This window comes from Bos taurus, chromosome X (genome assembly GCF_002263795.3).
Source record: "Bos taurus isolate L1 Dominette 01449 registration number 42190680 breed Hereford chromosome X, ARS-UCD2.0, whole genome shotgun sequence".
NCBI classification, from domain to species: domain Eukaryota; kingdom Metazoa; phylum Chordata; class Mammalia; order Artiodactyla; family Bovidae; genus Bos; species Bos taurus.
This window is the reverse complement of record NC_037357.1, coordinates 124,408,746-124,425,401: the sequence shown is the minus strand read 5'-3', so window position 1 is coordinate 124,425,401 and position 16,656 is coordinate 124,408,746. Positions and strand designations below refer to the sequence as shown.

The 16,656-nt window shown below is 38.1% G+C and overlaps 1 protein-coding gene across 10 annotated transcripts in view; it reads right to left on the bottom strand.

Moving 5' to 3' along the window:
* ADGRG2 (adhesion G protein-coupled receptor G2) overlaps positions 1 to 16,656 on the bottom strand; it is a 130,087-nt gene that overhangs the window by 38,296 nt on the left and 75,135 nt on the right. For 8 of the 10 annotated variants that reach the window (XM_024988477.2, XM_024988476.2, XM_024988482.2 and 5 more), the window contains 5 exons: positions 9,095 to 9,130; positions 6,505 to 6,552; positions 6,385 to 6,408; positions 4,908 to 4,946; positions 2,643 to 2,684 (listed from right to left, as the gene is read on the bottom strand). In XM_024988477.2, coding sequence (XP_024844245.1) covers positions 2,643 to 2,684; positions 4,908 to 4,946; positions 6,385 to 6,408; positions 6,505 to 6,552; positions 9,095 to 9,130 — 189 coding nt within the window. The remainder of the gene's footprint in view (positions 1 to 2,642; positions 2,685 to 4,907; positions 4,947 to 6,384; positions 6,409 to 6,504; positions 6,553 to 9,094; positions 9,131 to 16,656) is intronic. The other 2 variants (XM_015461774.3, XM_024988483.2) reach the window with 1 other exon arrangement.

The window sequence follows — 16,656 nt, the reverse complement described above, 5'->3', positions numbered from 1 at the left end:
CCAACCATCTCATCCTCTGTTGTCCCCTTCTCCTCCCGCCTTCAATCTTTCCCAGCATCAGGGTCTTTTCCAGTGAGTCACTTCTTCGCATCAGGGGGCCAAAGTACTGGAGTTTCAGTTTCAGCATCAGTCTTTCCAATGAATATTCAGGACTGATTTCCTTTAGGACAGACTGGTTTGATCTCCTTGCAGTTCAACGGACTCTCAAGAGTCTTCTCCAATACCACAGTTCAAAAACATCAATTATTTGGAGCTTGGCTTTCTTTATAGTCCAACTCTCACATCCATGCATGACTTCCGGAAAAAACATAGCTTTGACTAGATGGATCTTTGTTGGCAAAGTAATGTCTTTGCTTTTTAGGTTGCTGTCTAGGTTGGTCATAGCTTTTCTTCCAATGAGCAAGTGTCTTTTAATTTCACGGCTGCAGTCACCATCTGCAGTGATTTTGGAGCCCAAGAAAATGAAGTCTGCCACTGTTTCCATTGTTTCCCCATCTATTTGCCATGAAGTGAATGGACCGGATGCCATGATCTGAGTTTTCTGAATGTTAAGTTTTAAGCCAGCTTTTTCACTCTCCTCTTTCTCTTTCATCAAGAGGCTCTTTAGTTCTTCACTTCATAAGGGTGGTGTCATCTGCATATCTGAGGTTATTGATATTTCTCCTGGCAATCTCGATTCCAGCTTGTGCTTCATCCAGCATGGCATTTCACATGATGTTATAAAAAGTTATAGTGAAGGCAAAATGGAGTGATGGCCAGTACAACAGATGACATAGGCATACAAAGGAGGCAGAGATGAGTAGGAGGAGAAATAAGCCATGTTAGAACAAAAAACTTCACAAATATTAACCTAAGAAATACCTTCTCCTTTGGTGAAAAGAGAGGTACATCTTTTCTTTGATTTCAAAAGAGCTCAAAATTTACTCCACTGAGAATCTTTCCTTCATTAATTTCACCCTTTTGGCGAATTATCAAAAATCTATAACAAAAGTGAGGGACAAATGTTGATTGTGTATTAGCAGACTGCTGAGGGGAAAAGGTTGTCATATTAAGAAATATTTTGCTGTCCTTATTAGGTCTGGTTTGGTCAAAATTATGTATGCAATGTCTGGTTGCTATTTTATTTCTACTGCACTTTATGAGTGCTTAATTCTTTCCCAAGAGAACTAGTTTGGATATAAACTAAAATTATATTTTGAGTTAGTACATGTGATGTGGTTCCTGCCAGAATGATTTAGTTGACATTTGGTGTGTAGGCATCATGTTTCAGCTAAGGGTTTTGATTCTGTGAGCAAACAATTTAGATGGTGAAAGGTACCTGACATGTAGATTTCTATACTGGTCCAGCAATGTTACCCACACCAAAATAGAAAGATTTCATTTAAAATATACTTACTTATGGATATAACTCATTGAAAACATATACTATGCAAATACTATAGAATATACGGATGGTGGGTTGTAATGGTTTATATGTTCTTTACAACCATTGGTCTATTGCTCACTAAGCTTTTCATTCTATCATCTCTCCTGTTTCTCTAAATTTTTAGTAGTACCTTCATTTCCAGTGATATATGTCTTCTGCTGTTCATGCATACTGAGAATTTTCTTTCCAATTGCTAGGGCTGTTATCCATAATTTCCCCCAAGGATATGGCCACAGGTCAGCATTTAAATCATGAGTGAGAAAACTTTGGCTGTAATGGGTTAAATAGTAAATATTTGGGGCTTTGTGTGTCTAAAATATTTTTTGTCTCTGTTGCAGCTACTTTACTATTCATTGTGGCAGGAAAGTAGCCATAGACAATGTATATAAACAAATGCACATGGTGGTGTTCCAATAAAACTGTATTTACATGGTGGGTCATATTTGGCCCACAGGCCATAGTTTGCCAAACCCTGCTTTGGATCAATTGGAAGCCTTTGTTAAGCAAATCATGAATCCTTAATCTTATAATAGGTACTTAAAAGTACATTCCTTTTTGGATTTAAATAATTTCTGAGGTTCACTCCTCTAAGAATCTTTCCCTCATAAACTGCATACCACTGATAATCATTAGCAGCAGTCCTCCTATCTCCCATGCCTTTTAACCATGTTGGAAACACTTGTGTAATCATTGCCTTTATTCGCTCATATGTTCATATAGTTATGTTTGTTTCTCTTGTCTTTCCCCATAGACTAGGAGATTCTAGAGAGTGGGAATTGTGTCTAATTATTATTATATAATAATAACTTTTATTCCCTGGTGGCTCAGACAGTAAAGAATCCTCCTGCAATGCGGGAGACCTGGGTTCGATCCCTGGGTTGGGAAGGTCCCCTGGAGAAGGGCATGGCAACCCACTCCAGTATTCTTGCTTGGAGAATTCCATGGACAGAGGAGCCTGGCAGGCTACAGTCTATGGGGTCGCAAAGAGTTGGACACAACTGAGCAGCTAAGCACAGCACACAACACAGTACATTATTATATAACTCCAAACACTTAGTACAATTTAAGGTACCCAGTGCATAAACATCTATTCATTATGTACAGATTTCATTTTTAAAAGACAGGAAAAAGGTAAAAGAAAATATAAACACCCACCACTATTTATTTAACTTTAGGTATAAAAAAAGAAAGTCTACATATTGATAATAAGTCATACCTGATGCATTGAAGGTTTTTACTATAGTGATTTTAGTTTTTTCTGCAAAGAAGCAATTTAAACATTAGAGCAGAATTGTTACTTATTTTTTAAAAACAATTTACCATGAGTATCATTTCAGTGAACTATTAAGAAAATCATACTGTTGACACCTTCAAGACACTATTGGTCATCTCAGCAGCAGGATGAATGAGCTTTACGTACTCAGATCATTGGCAGAGGGTGGGTCTGGATTTGGACTGCTGTTTCCCCAGTTGGATCACATCTGTTACACACCCCACTGCTTGCATAATTCTACCACAGTTTCCATGTGCTGCTGCTAGACAAATTAATGTGGATTTACACATCAGATATGCAGAATTAAGTCATTATAAGGATCTTCATGTGATAGGTTTTAAAGAGAGGGCAATTCAGAATGAACATTAATGTAAACAGTAAACACAAGATCGAAAATATTGCTATAATACTCTAATATCACGAAGTATCCCGCTATTTTCTTAAGACATTAATATAATAATAATGTAATATTACTGCAGATAAAATTATCCTCAGAGAAGTAGAGAGTATCCAACTACAGTCATACAATAAGCTCATAGCAGAACCAGGAGAGAACTGTTCAAAGTCTTGATTCACAGGCAAATATTAACATACTCTGAGGAAGCAAACCTTAGAAATACCCTCCTAACACACTCTGGGGACAGAGCCCATGGCTTGGTTTCCAGTGAAGAGAGAATCAGGCTCATAATTCCTTACTGTAAGGATGATGTAAGAGACTGTGTTCAGGGCACAGATTTGCTAAGAAGGTCTGTCTCCTAGGGTTAGTGGCAAGTTCTGAAGAAAACATCAAGGTCAGATCTTGGAGGAGCACTTAATGATGATGGCATTCTGAGTTTCAGAAATCTCATTTCTATATGTTATTGACGAGTTTCTGTTTCAGTATGTGAAAGAGCCATGGGCAATGATTGGTGGTAATCATAAAGGCTGACAGCCTTTTGCATTAAGAATCCTTTAAATATATGGTTTGTTCCAATACATTGCTTTCCAGAGTAAATAAAACACAACTGTGAAATGAACTCCTGGTTCTAGTGAAAAAAGAAAGTGCTTTTAGGGAAGAAAGTTCTTTAGCCTTACAAATAAAAAATGCAAAATGGAACCTATGGAATTGAGAGGAAGATATAATAATATGATATAGTCTCAGCTCTGGGCAAAGGTACAGTTACAAAGACATTCTCATCCATTGCTGGAAGGAATGTTGTTGGGTACAACTTTTCTAGAAGGTAATTGCATAGTAGGTGTCAAGGGCCTTAAAATATTCATAATGCTGATCTAAATAAGTCTAATCCTTGAAGAGCATTCTACAGAAATTAGGGAGGAATGCAAAGATATTGGCACAAGGATGTTCACTGCAACAATTTCTTTCTTTTTTTCCCCAAGGTTTTTATGATTTTATTTATTTTTTAATATAAATTTATTTTAATTTGAAAAGTAAAAACAAATTTAATGTTCATATACAGTACAAGATGGAATATTATTAAGTCACTAATAGTTACGGATGCTGAATGAACAGGGGCTCTGTGACAATCTAGAAGGGTGAAGGGGAGAGGGAGATGGGAGGGAGGTTCAAGAGGGAGGGGACATGGGTGTACCTATGGCTGATGCTTGTTGATGTTTGACAGAAAACCACAAAATTCTATAAAGCAATTATCCTTCAATTAAAAAAGTAAATGAAGTGGCAAAAATAAATAAATAAAATCAACTGAAGCAAAAAAGTAGTAATGGATGCTGGAAAATACTTATAGCTTAGTATGAAGTCAAAAGGGCAAGATATAAAAATTTATGTAAACTATGACAATTTTGTTATACACATATACATACTATATATATATATGATAGTGAATGGAAATATACCAAATTATTATCAGTAATAGTCTTAGGAAAGTAATATTAAAAATGATTATAATTTTCCTCTTTGCATTTTTCTATATTCCTCATTTTTATGAGTTAAGATGAATTACTACTATAATCAGAAAAATAATAAATGTTATTTTAAATAGAATGCTATTGCTGTAAGAGTTTGGAAGCTCAGAAGTGTGGTGACACCAGAACTATACAGTTTGAGCTCAAAGTAAAATGAGTAATAAGTCAACAGTTGGAGTCATAGGAAATGGGCAAGGAGATAACTTTTACTAACCCAGAGGAACACAGTGAGAAACTCAAGAAGCCACAGAAGACAAGTTATTATATTCAGAAATAATTTGACATTACCTGTTTTGTTCAAAGTAGATAACACGCTTGAAGTAGCATCTGAAACAAAATAATAAAAATTAGCACAATTTATTGGCATGATTAACAAATACATGCATCTTCATAGGTTCCTTAAACATTTCACTTTCCCTCAAATCCTGGAGAAGTTAAGAGAGTTTTGCAAAAGCCAATTGGCACTAGCAAATGTATTTGCTGCCCACCCCCTTACCACACTATCACTCCCCAACTCCCACAGACAATGCCTGAGAAGCATTCATTTAAAAATGTGTTTCCTGAACACATGTTATGTGCCTAAAACACAGCAACACTCCTATAATTATTAGATTTAAATAAACTCATTCATGTTGTTTAATATTTTGTCCCCTTTTTTCTCTATCATAATGAAAGTCCCTAAGGGATACAGTTAGTATCCCTTCTACAGTTAGTACTAACTTTAATACATAGCCCTATAGATGCTTAATGCATTTGTACCTAATGGTATCCTCTTATAAAGCAATCTTTAAGGAATTCTAATTTAAATTCGGAGATCTTGAACATGGTATTTAACCAACTTTTAAGGTAATCTCATTTTGATCTTGTTTTACTTAAAATTTACCCTATTGGTATTTCTTTAAATGAAAATCCTTCTAGAATTTATTATTCTGGATGAAACTTTAAGGGGGAAAAAAAGGTATGTATTATATTATCACACTTTTAAAAAACCCCACAAAAATGGGATCTAAAAACTACTGCCAAAGTGATTTTAAAGATGTTCTTTCACTGTAAAAAAGTAATTGCACATAAAAATGATAATGTCTGGCCCTTTCCACTGGACCAAATGTGAATTTAAGACAGTTTTGATCAGCATGCATTGCATCTCTAATTGTTTAGCTCCTTAACCACTAACCACATGGTGAGATTTCATTTTAACTAAGAGATTGTGAAAAGTGTTGGGTTTTGACTTCAGTAAGATGGAAGCTGTCTACCCACAGAGGAAGGGAACAGAGTGTGCCGCCTTGCCCACCTCCCTCGAATACAGCCCAATTCTTTGCTCTTTTCCTGAAGCCAGAGTATTGTTGTTGGTTGTTTTTTTTTTGGTATTTGATACTATTTAAAAATTGATAAAATCTTCTGTAAAAGGCTGTCTTTGAACACTCTGTGCCTCTAAATCCAGGCTGAATCATATTAAAGTCACTGGATGTGCTTTTCCCATTTAAACAATCTGTCCTGTACAGTGTGTTGGCATGGTTCTGGAAAGTAAGGAAGGCTCTCAAAATGTGATCGATAGTTCTTTCCTTTCAGAGAATAGGGAGTGGCAGACACTGTTCTTCTTCCACGATAAACCAGAAAATCTAGGTTGCTCTCCAGGGTTGAGAGTCTGGGGGATTTTTTGTGTTCGTGTTTGTTATTTGAATAAGGAAACTTTCAACATCATTCATTACACATTCATTCATTATATTAAGGGTTCAATTTTTACTTGCTTTAGAAAACTTCTTACCATTTAGGCTTGTAGTTTCAACCTCTTTTATCCCAAAGAAAAAAGACAAGAAAAAGGTATAATTAAATCAAAGCTTAACAAGTTGGGGTAAATCTAGGTTAAATTTTTTCAAAATCTTGCCTGGAGTACCATTGGAGTAGGGGACAAAATCAACGAGAGATGATTCAGCTGCAGGAGAAAAAAAATTCCAATAAATACTTTGAAACAAATTTATTTACTGAATTTTAAGGAGTTAGAACTTTTGAGATATAATCACGAAAAGTAGACAACATGCTATCAGACCAATATCTAGTTAAACCTGTAAGTCCCATAATCACTCAGTGAGTATACATTTTATCAGAAAAATCACAAAGAAAGGACCTAGGAGATGAAATAAATATAACTGTTTCATTTCACAGCCAACATGAGACTCATGACTGCAAAGCCTGCTGTGACCTACAGAATATTATGGAAATAAGTTTAGGGACCACAACAAAGTATTTTCAAATTTTTTCAGTCAGACAGTTCTAGACATGTTATACTTTAATAATTTGACACATAGGTTCTACTCTGTTTTATAATCACACCTGGTAACTCTACTCACAGTGAATTTAGGATTTTAAAAAACAACACTGCTATCACTCAATACTGTACTACCTAACACAATTTCCTGGTAAGTTATTTTAAAATACGGCTGCTATTAAGGCAATCAATAATCAGATTGTAAATTTCCTGTGGAATAACTCCACTTACACTAAGAGGTCAGTCTATTGCACACGCTTTGCATGTTTAAATATTAAAAATATCCAATAATTTGACCTCTCCATATATACAAGACAAATAAACAGTTTACAACTAAAACAAGCTTTGCAGTAGGGAGCCTGATATTCAGCTGGTAAGGACAACATCTGGGTGTGTCAAGGCACTTGGCTGGCCTGTCTGTTTTAGACCATTCATGCATTGGCTGAAACACACACACCCTGTCTGTCCTACATTACTGCTTCCAAATTTTGTCATTTACTACATTTTTTTTTAGTTCTTTCATTTATTTATTTAACTACATTTTTAAAACTTACCAAGTATATTTCTTGAGAAGCAAGGCAATTCTTGAGCAATAACATTCAAAGTGTGAATACAGAATCCTTTATTTTTGGGGCAGAACAATGTAATTTGGCCAAAGCTGGCTTTTAATGAATGACTATTCATTTTTCTGAATGGTGACACCACCCAAAGAGGCCTGCAGGCACAGCTGTCTGTCCATCCCTGGATGTGTGGTGGCTCTCCCCCTTGGGCCCCAAGATTGTGCCCAGCATCCATGTACATTTCCAAACCCCGACCTCATTCCATGCAAACAGGGCTTTGCAAAGATATCACTATGATTAAGTCTAAGAAGACTAATGCAGCACAAGAAAAATACAGTGGTTCATTTTATCCTACAAGTGTAACAAAGAAGGAGCAAACTAGCTTAGTAAAAAGAGCTTGGGCTTTGGAGATTTGCCGTCCTGGGTCTGAATCTTTGCCTGATGACTTAATAATAACATGCCGTCCTGGGTCTGAATCTTTGCCTGATGACTTAATAATAACAATCATTATTACTTGCTGAGGGTTTACTCTGTGCCAGGCAAATGTGTTATCTCATTTCATTTTCACAACTTCCCTATGAAGTAAGTACTGTTATTCTCCCCAATTTATAGATGAAGAAACTGATGCACAGTAAGGTGAAGGAACTTGTCCAAAGTCACACAGCTAGCAATGGAGATGGGAGGGTAGTGGCCAAATTCAAACCCAAGTAGTGTGGCTCCAGAGAATGAGCAAGTTTCATCCTGTCTGACCATCAGTTTCCTCATGTAGAACATGAATATAATGATCCCTATACTGTAAGACTGGAAGTAGAATGAGATGTCGGAAGACTCCTAGGCATGTAGTATGTGCATGAGCAGTAACAATGATTACTAATTTTATTTAAGTGAATGAATTAATAACAGTAGAAACTCATTTTCATGCAACTAAGGACAGAACATGAGTTGACTCACTCCTTATACAAAAAAAAAAAAGATTGTTCTGTAACAAAAGATTGTTATACATACGTTGCACAAAGAGAGAAATACAGGAGGAGGAGTCAGAGAAGCTACCTGCTGCCTCTTGAGGCAAAAGGCTGTGTGAAATTAAATAAGTTACTCAACTGTTACAGGCATCACTGTGTCATTAACTAAGGGATAGTAGTACCACTTTATCCCTGAGGTCCCATTACAGCCAGCAGTCTCAAATGTGGGTTCTGTTCCTGGTTCCTGCCAAGATGGGTCCCAGTTATAAACTTTTTAACTCATTTGCCTTCCCATTCTCATGAGTCCTAAGCCTTTTGAAAGATATTCATTTAGTGTGGTGCTAACGAAGTATATTTAAGAGAACATTTCAACACTTTATAGGAACATTCAGCATGTTTATGTTCTTGATACTCTTCAGGACACTTATGAACTAGAATACTAAAAAGAACACTGAAGAACATTAGTAGCTACCATGATGAAAATCCACAATTTAGTCTCCAGCTGTTTAACAATGTGGGGGGATAGGTATGCCTGTCCTGTTGTCTTTTGCTATTGATTTCTCAGGTGTAAGTTTAATGACAGAATTGAATTAAGCTTCATGCAAGAAAACAATTTTGCTGGGTCTGACACTGCATGGAGAACTTTATTCCTGAAATGCCCCCAAAGTCAAAAAATAACAATCTTACCAGATGGTGACAGCAAACTGGAATTGTAAGCATGTTCTGTTGATGGAAAAGGTGATTTAAAGTTAGTTTAGTTTGTAGATAAACAACAAGGACCTACTGTGTAACACAGGGAACAATATTCAATAGGATAACCTATAAAGAATTTGAAAAAGTATATATACATAGCTGAATCACTTTGCTGTATACCTGAAACAAAGCATTGACTGTGAATCAACTATACTTCAATGAAAAAAATTTTAAATCAACAAAATTGGTTTAGTTAGTGCATGAATTTGTACATTAACATCTTTAATGGGAGTGAATGTAAAATGAATTACAAATAGCTACCAAAAGAGGGCAGTATGATAATTTACTATTATTTTCAACAGTCTAATCAGTTCTATCAATTCTCCACAAAGACTTATCTCTGGTGTAGCAATTCTTCCAATTTAACTATTGACAGTGCCCTATATATTTGTTATATAATGGTCTAGTACATTTTAAACTAAAAATGATGACTAAGAACTTTGGTTGTTGGCTAATGTTCATTAGAATCTGTAAATGTGTATACCTGCATAAATTAAACTTCCCTTAACTGTATTTCTTTTTATACCTATTAGCACAGACTTTATACCTCTAATTAAACCACTCATTTATTCTGAGTTAACCTAGATCAGACACCTCTGGGTATAAAAACTACAAAAACTACTGTGTTATTTATTTTGGGAGGATGCTCAGATTCCTTAAAAGAAAAGTATTTCTATCTTTTCTCAATGAGAAACTTCAGAAAACACAGATAAACAAAAAGAAGAAAATTAAAACGACCTATAATTTCACCATCCAGAGATAATACATATAAATCTGCGGTGCTAGAGAAGACTCTTGCAAGTCCCTTGGACTGCAAGGAGATCAAACCAGTCAATCCTCAAGGAAATCAACCCTGAATATTCACTGGAAGGACTGATGCTAAAGCTGAAGCTCCAATACTTTGGCCACCTGATGCAAAGAGCTGACTCACAGGAAAAGACCCCGATGCTGGGAAAGATTGAGGGCAGGAGGAGACGGCAGTGACAGAGGATGAGATGGTTGGATGGTATCACTGACTCAGTGGACGTGAGTTTGAGCAAACTCTGGGAGATAGTGAAGGACAGGGAAGCCTGGTGTGCTACAGTTCATGGGGTCGCAAAGAGTCAAATACGACTGAGCAAAAATGTACAATAAGATCATGTCACAAATTTGTATTTGTTAACATGATTTTTCTCATAACACTATATCCTAAACATTGTGCTGTATCATTAAACAATTATCTCCAATATAATTTTGTGATGACTGCATTGCATTTCATTGATTGGATGTGCCACTAATTTATATAACAAACATCCTTTTATGGACATTTTAGGGTGTACAATTTGCCATGATTACAAAAATGCTGCAAGAAATCCTCTTGGTAAATTTTTGCATACACACTCAGTTATTTCCTTCAGAAATTCCATGAATTTTGATTGCCAAGATGACCTACAGAAAACAAACCAATTTATACTGCCCTTTGCAGTACATGACTATTACTTTCCCAAACTCTAACCCACATAGGGGGTTATAAATTTTTAAACTGTTTTTAGTTACAAAGGTATGGTTATTTCCATAGTAGTATTTGATACACAATTAAAAAGAAAGAGTAAGTATACTAAAAACTAAAATTGCACAGTGAAGCATACCTGGTAACTTGTGGGAACCTATTTTCCTTAAATGGTGGTAGGGTACTGATTATTTTCTGGGATAAATAAAACCCAGTTCTGCTTGAAAGCACACTGAATGAATGTTCAAGTGGGTAGTGCAGAGTAGTTAGTGCCTTGATTCTCTAATTTAATTGGCACTGCCTCTTCTCAATCTGTCCTTCAATATATCCTTCATGCTACCTTAATATTCCACCAATCAAATGAGTCTATTGTGTTAACAAGATTTTAATTTTGAGAATGCTCCTGGGAGCACTAAGGGGAAATCAGTTATTCACAGCTTAGAATGAATCAATTCCAGTTGGCTGAAGTTTTATTATGTAGCCAAGATCTACCATCCTGAGCCATGTTGAAAATTTCTGGGAAGAATCAATATTCAGTATGGGCTACCTGAAAATGACACATTGGTTTAGGCAGGTGAGGTAGAGTGGGGGTGGGAACATGGCACAGACAGGGAACAGCACTGAGTTAAAGTTGAGATCAGGAAAAAGGGATGGAGAGTGATGCTGAAGGACAACACAGGATAATATTGCTTCCTTTTTAATTTTGTCCAGTGGCTTACCTGAGTCACCAATGGTTTCTACCTTCTCCATTGCAAAATCCTTTGATGAGAACTATGTACCTGATGGCACCCCACTCCAGTACTCTTGCCTGGAAAATCCCATGGACAGAGGAGCCTGGTAGGCTGCAGTCCACGTGGTTGTGGAGAGTTGGACACGACTGAGCGACTTCACTTTCATTTTTCACTTTCATGTATTGGAGAAGGAAATGGCAACCCACTCCAGTGTTCTTGCCTGGAGAATCCCAGGGACAGGGGAGCCTGGTGTGCTGCCATCTATGGGGTCGCACAGAGTCGGACACGACTGAAGCGACTTAGCAGCAGCAGCAGCATGTACCCACAGGGAAAGGGGCTGATTTGCATTTTACCTCTTTCTTAGATGCTAGAGGAAATGGACAACTCAGGGGTAACAGGAGAGCCAGAGTAGAGAAGGGAACTTTACTGGGCCATCTCTGGGTAGACAAGTTTGGTAGGCATGGACTCACAATCAAGAAAAACCTAATCAAAACATATGATTAGGTTTTTCTTGATTGTGAGTCCATGCCTACCAAACTTGTCTACCCAGAGATAGATCAAAGGCTAGACCAGCCCAGCCTCCAGGGCTCCCAGCAGAGACCTACATTGATGAATGGAGGGAATCCAGTAAATAAAAGCTAGAGATTTTTAAATTGTTATTGTCCACTTTTTTCCTTTGGCTTTTTTTTCCCCCTTCTAATGGCCCAATTATCAATGACTAACATTTTATTCACTTTTTCTGTCTCTCATTATAATGCTCCACATCACTCCTCCTGGTTCAACATAGAGATGTCCCCATAGGCCTTCCACTTTCCTGAGTATCAGCCTCTGTTTCTCTTGGGCTCTCTCCCAACTCACTTCCCATTTGTTACTAGCAAAGAGGTGGTCGGCATTTCCAGTGAGTCATATATTTGAGTTCCATGCCACTCTTAGGAGACAAAACATTTCCATTGTTAAAAAGATTCACAAGCAAGGAAAGGAAAAACACTTAAATTTTTCAGACTTTCCTTTGGAAACTTACAAAAAGCAAATTTCAAAGCATTATTCATTTATTGAAGTGTTGATTTAAGTCCATAAATAAAATTATTGTGATCTGTCTATAAAATCTACTCAATATGACTCCCTAGTGATTTTTTAAAAACAAAGTCCATATATTCCAGTTATGATGAACAGGAGTTTGGCATGGCTAAGGTTTGAATGGAAGTCAAATGGAGGAACTGGCAACTCAAGACACTGCCCCCGTCCTCTCCTCCGTGGAGTTTCTTTCCCTACGTCACCTCCTTGGCACATTCTTTCAAAGTTATTGCCACCATTTCCTCAAATCCAATCCCACATGGCCAAGTGTAGTCTGAGCACTGCCATGTGAACACCTTACTCTCATTGCCCCTCTAACCCATCTAAGAATTAGTCCCTCATCACCCCACAGCATTTTCATACCTTATCATTCTTGAATTTGATAGACTGCTGGAAATTAACAGGGAATGGACAATTTTGACTCCACGTTGGATCTGTTTGACTGTAACCTTTGCTTTTCATTGCTTTTGTTAATATAATCATACATAATGGCCTGCCTCAGGGAACCCTCCTCTTCTTCCTCACTGTTAAAGTTCCTTTGTTCAGCTATCAGGGAGACAATCTGACCCTGCCCACCTGGGAATGGCTTCAGAAAAGAAATTAATATATACCCTATTTTTCAAGATAAATGGCCTTTTTCCTTCACCTCCCCCAACTCTGTTCTATAAAAGAACCTGGCATCCAGACCCCATAAAATGGTTATTTTGAGACATTAGTCTGCCATCTTCTCAGTATGCTGTCTTGCCAAATAGTTGTTATTCCTCGCTTCAACACCTGTCTGTAGACTTAGTGGCCTGTTGTGCAGCTAGCAGAGTGAGCTTGACTTAGTAATACCAGCTGAACAATTTAAGCTGGAAACTTTAGTACGTTAGTTTCCTGCTGCTGCTGTAACAAATTACCATGAATTTAGTGGTTTAAGACAATGCAAATTCATTATGTTAGAGTTCTGCAGGTCAGAAGTTCACCTGGTCTGGTCAGTCTTGCCAGACTAAAATCAGGGTGTCAACAGCCTGCATTCCTTTCTAGAGACTGAGGGAAAATATGTGTTCTCCTTATTTGGATAAATAGCAGTGTCTTGCAGTTGGAGCACCCAGGTCCTCATTTTCTTGCTGGCTCTAAGAAACTTCCAATTCTAAAAACCACCCACATTTCTTGGCTCATGCTCCACTCCTGAATCTTCAAAGCTAGCTACAGTGGATGGGGTGGGGAAGTCCTTCTCATGTAGCATCCCTCTGAATCACTCTTCTGCCTCTCTCTTCCACTTTTAAGAATGCAAGTGACTAGATTGGGCCCACCCAGGCTATCCAGGATCATCTCTCCATCCGATAGTCCTGATCTTTAGTCTTTAGTCATGTCTGAAAAATCCCTTAAAGGCTGCATATTTAAGGTTACAGGTATTAGGAGGGGACATCTTTGGGGAGTCATTATTTTTCCTTTTGACTCAAAAATTCAATTTTTTAAACTTACAGAGAATGAGTTGCAAGGAACCACACTTTGTGAAGAAAAAGTCCCACAGGGCTAAAGTGAAGGGCCCAGAACCCTAGAGTTAGTTTCAGCAACATAGCTGAGTTTACAAACCAAAGTCTCACTCCTGACTCCTCCCATTCTCCACCTCCCACCCCCAGATCCAGTCATCCATCCCGTGTATTCTTCTCACCATAGCAGCGAGCTTTTGCAAGGATTAAAGAGAAATGATGTGTATGATGGTAGTGACAGTGAACACTGACTGATGCTTCCTGTGTGCCAGGCTTGACACATGAAGGGCTTCATACATATTTTATTATTTAATCAGCCAACAACTGTATGAAATACGTGGATTCCTTAGAATCAGTCCTTTTTAGTGTTTGAGAAACTAAGGCTGGGCAAGGTTCTGTGAATTGTTCCAGGGCTCCCTCAGAATTCTCTGTAGAGATGGGGGTTGAACCCCAGCAGTCTGATTTCAGAGGCTACCCTCTATTCTGCTTCCCATGATAAACTCTGCAGACCGTAAGTTTAGTATATAAATGTGGAGTATTATTACTAATATTCCCTAATTTCTCTCTCATCTCTTTCTTCCCATGCACACTGCCCACTTCTAAACCCAGATCTTGATCGCCTCAGACTTAAGTGAAATATTAGGAGTGGAATCTTCTCAACTGGAAAGGATCCTAACGTTCTTCACATTTGACTTCTCCCACAGTTCAGTGAGCCAGCCACCGAATGCATACCACTGGCCACAATTCCAATTGAGCTCCGTTGTTTTATCTTGCTCACATGATGGGACTCACAATGAAGTTTTTGAAAGTTTGACTTTCCAACATTTAAAAATCAGATTTCAAATAAAATTCCAAAATTTTACCCTTCTAAAATTGGAAGTTTCAGATGACCTCTGTCAGCTCTCTAGCCCTTGAAACCATGCTCTGGCAGGAAGCCGATGGATACGGCTCTCTCCTCTTTCTATCTTAAAAGTGTATTCACTGACTCCACCATTTACTTAGCACTTGGGTGTATACCACTGGGCACTGTTATTAATATTTAACTTTTTCCCTGTATGTCTTGTTTTCCCAACTAAATGCTACTGCTTGATGCTTTATTATCTTCAGTAATCCAGTGCAGGGCTTTGTATGTGATAGATGTTCAAAATATGTTTGGATTGCCTGACATCATTAAGGAGTCTCTATCAAAAATATCAATAACCTCAGATATGCAGATGACACCACCCTTATGGCAGAAAGTGAAGAGGAACTAAAAAGCCTCTTGATGAAAGTCAAAGTGGAGAGTGAAAAAGTTGGCTTAAAGCTCAACATTCAGAAAACGAAGATCATGGCATCTGATCATGGCATCCCACCACTTCATGGGAAATAGATGGGCAAACAGTGGAAACAGTGTCAGACTTTATTTTGGGGGGGCTCCAAAATCACTGCAGATGGTGACTGCAGCCATGAAATTAAAAGACGCTTACTCCTTGGAAGGAAAGTTAGGACCAACCTAGATAGCATATTCAAAAGCAAAGACATTACTTTGCCAACAAAGGTTCGTCTAGTCAGGGCTATGGTTTTTCCTGTGGTCATGTATGGATGTGAGAGTTGGACTGTGAAGAAGGCTGAGCGCCAAAGAATTGATGATTTTGAACAGTGGTGTTGGAGAAGACTCTTGAGAGTCCCTTGGACTGCAAGGAGATCCAACCAGTCCATTCTGAAGGAGATCAGCCCTGGGATTTCTTTGGAAGGAATGATGCTAAAGCTGAAACTCCAGTACTTTGGCCACCTCATGCGAAGAGCTGACTCATTGGAAAAGACTCTGATGCTGGGAGGGATTGGGGGCAGGAGGAGAAGGGGACGCCAGAGGATGAGATGGTTGGATGGCATCACTGACTCGATGGACATGAGTCTGAGTGAACTCCGGGAGTCGGTGATGGACAGGGAGGCCTGGCGTGCTGCGATTCATGGGGTCACAAAGAGTCAGACACGACTGAGCGACTGATCTGATCTGATCAGAAAAACATGACTGGTAGTTCAAGAGCAGGAATTTAATGCAAATACTTCAAGGGGTCAAGTCCCTGTGATACAAAGCACATCAGGGGAAAGATGGGCAGATCTGAGTGAGAGCAATGAGGCCGAGTCCATGAAGGAATGACTTAATACTTCTTAGATGGTTATTGCTCAAAATTGCCCTCTGGAGTAGTAACCACAACTGTCACTCCATCTTGCCTAACATATCTTCCAAAGGAACACAAAAATGGCTATTCAAACAAACAAGCATCTCCTGCAGCAACATCTCAATACTATACCTTTACTGACCTTTCCTCTGTTCCTAATGCTCTCTTCCTGCTCCCTCACTCCTGATTCCTGGGATCAACTCAAAAACAACCTGCACCCAAGTCATACGAGGTCATGTGTGAGGTTTCTGAGGTTTTTCCTTTTTCTTCTGCTATTTGGTATGTGGGAAATATATGACTTCAAATGGGAGACAGTCAGTTGTCTTTAAACCCGAAACTGTTGTAGTAACTCTTTACTCCCAGCACATACCCCCACCCCAAGTTGGATGGGAAAGATAAAGGCTTAATCTTTTAGGAATGGGTCGAAAAAGTATGACTAGACCCATTAGCATAAATATTTTAGACCCAACTAAAATTTGTAATCCAGTGACAGTCCTTCTCTGGATTGAATTACCGTTTCAATGAAAGATGATTCAAAACAAGGTACCACGCCTTAGGCACTCTT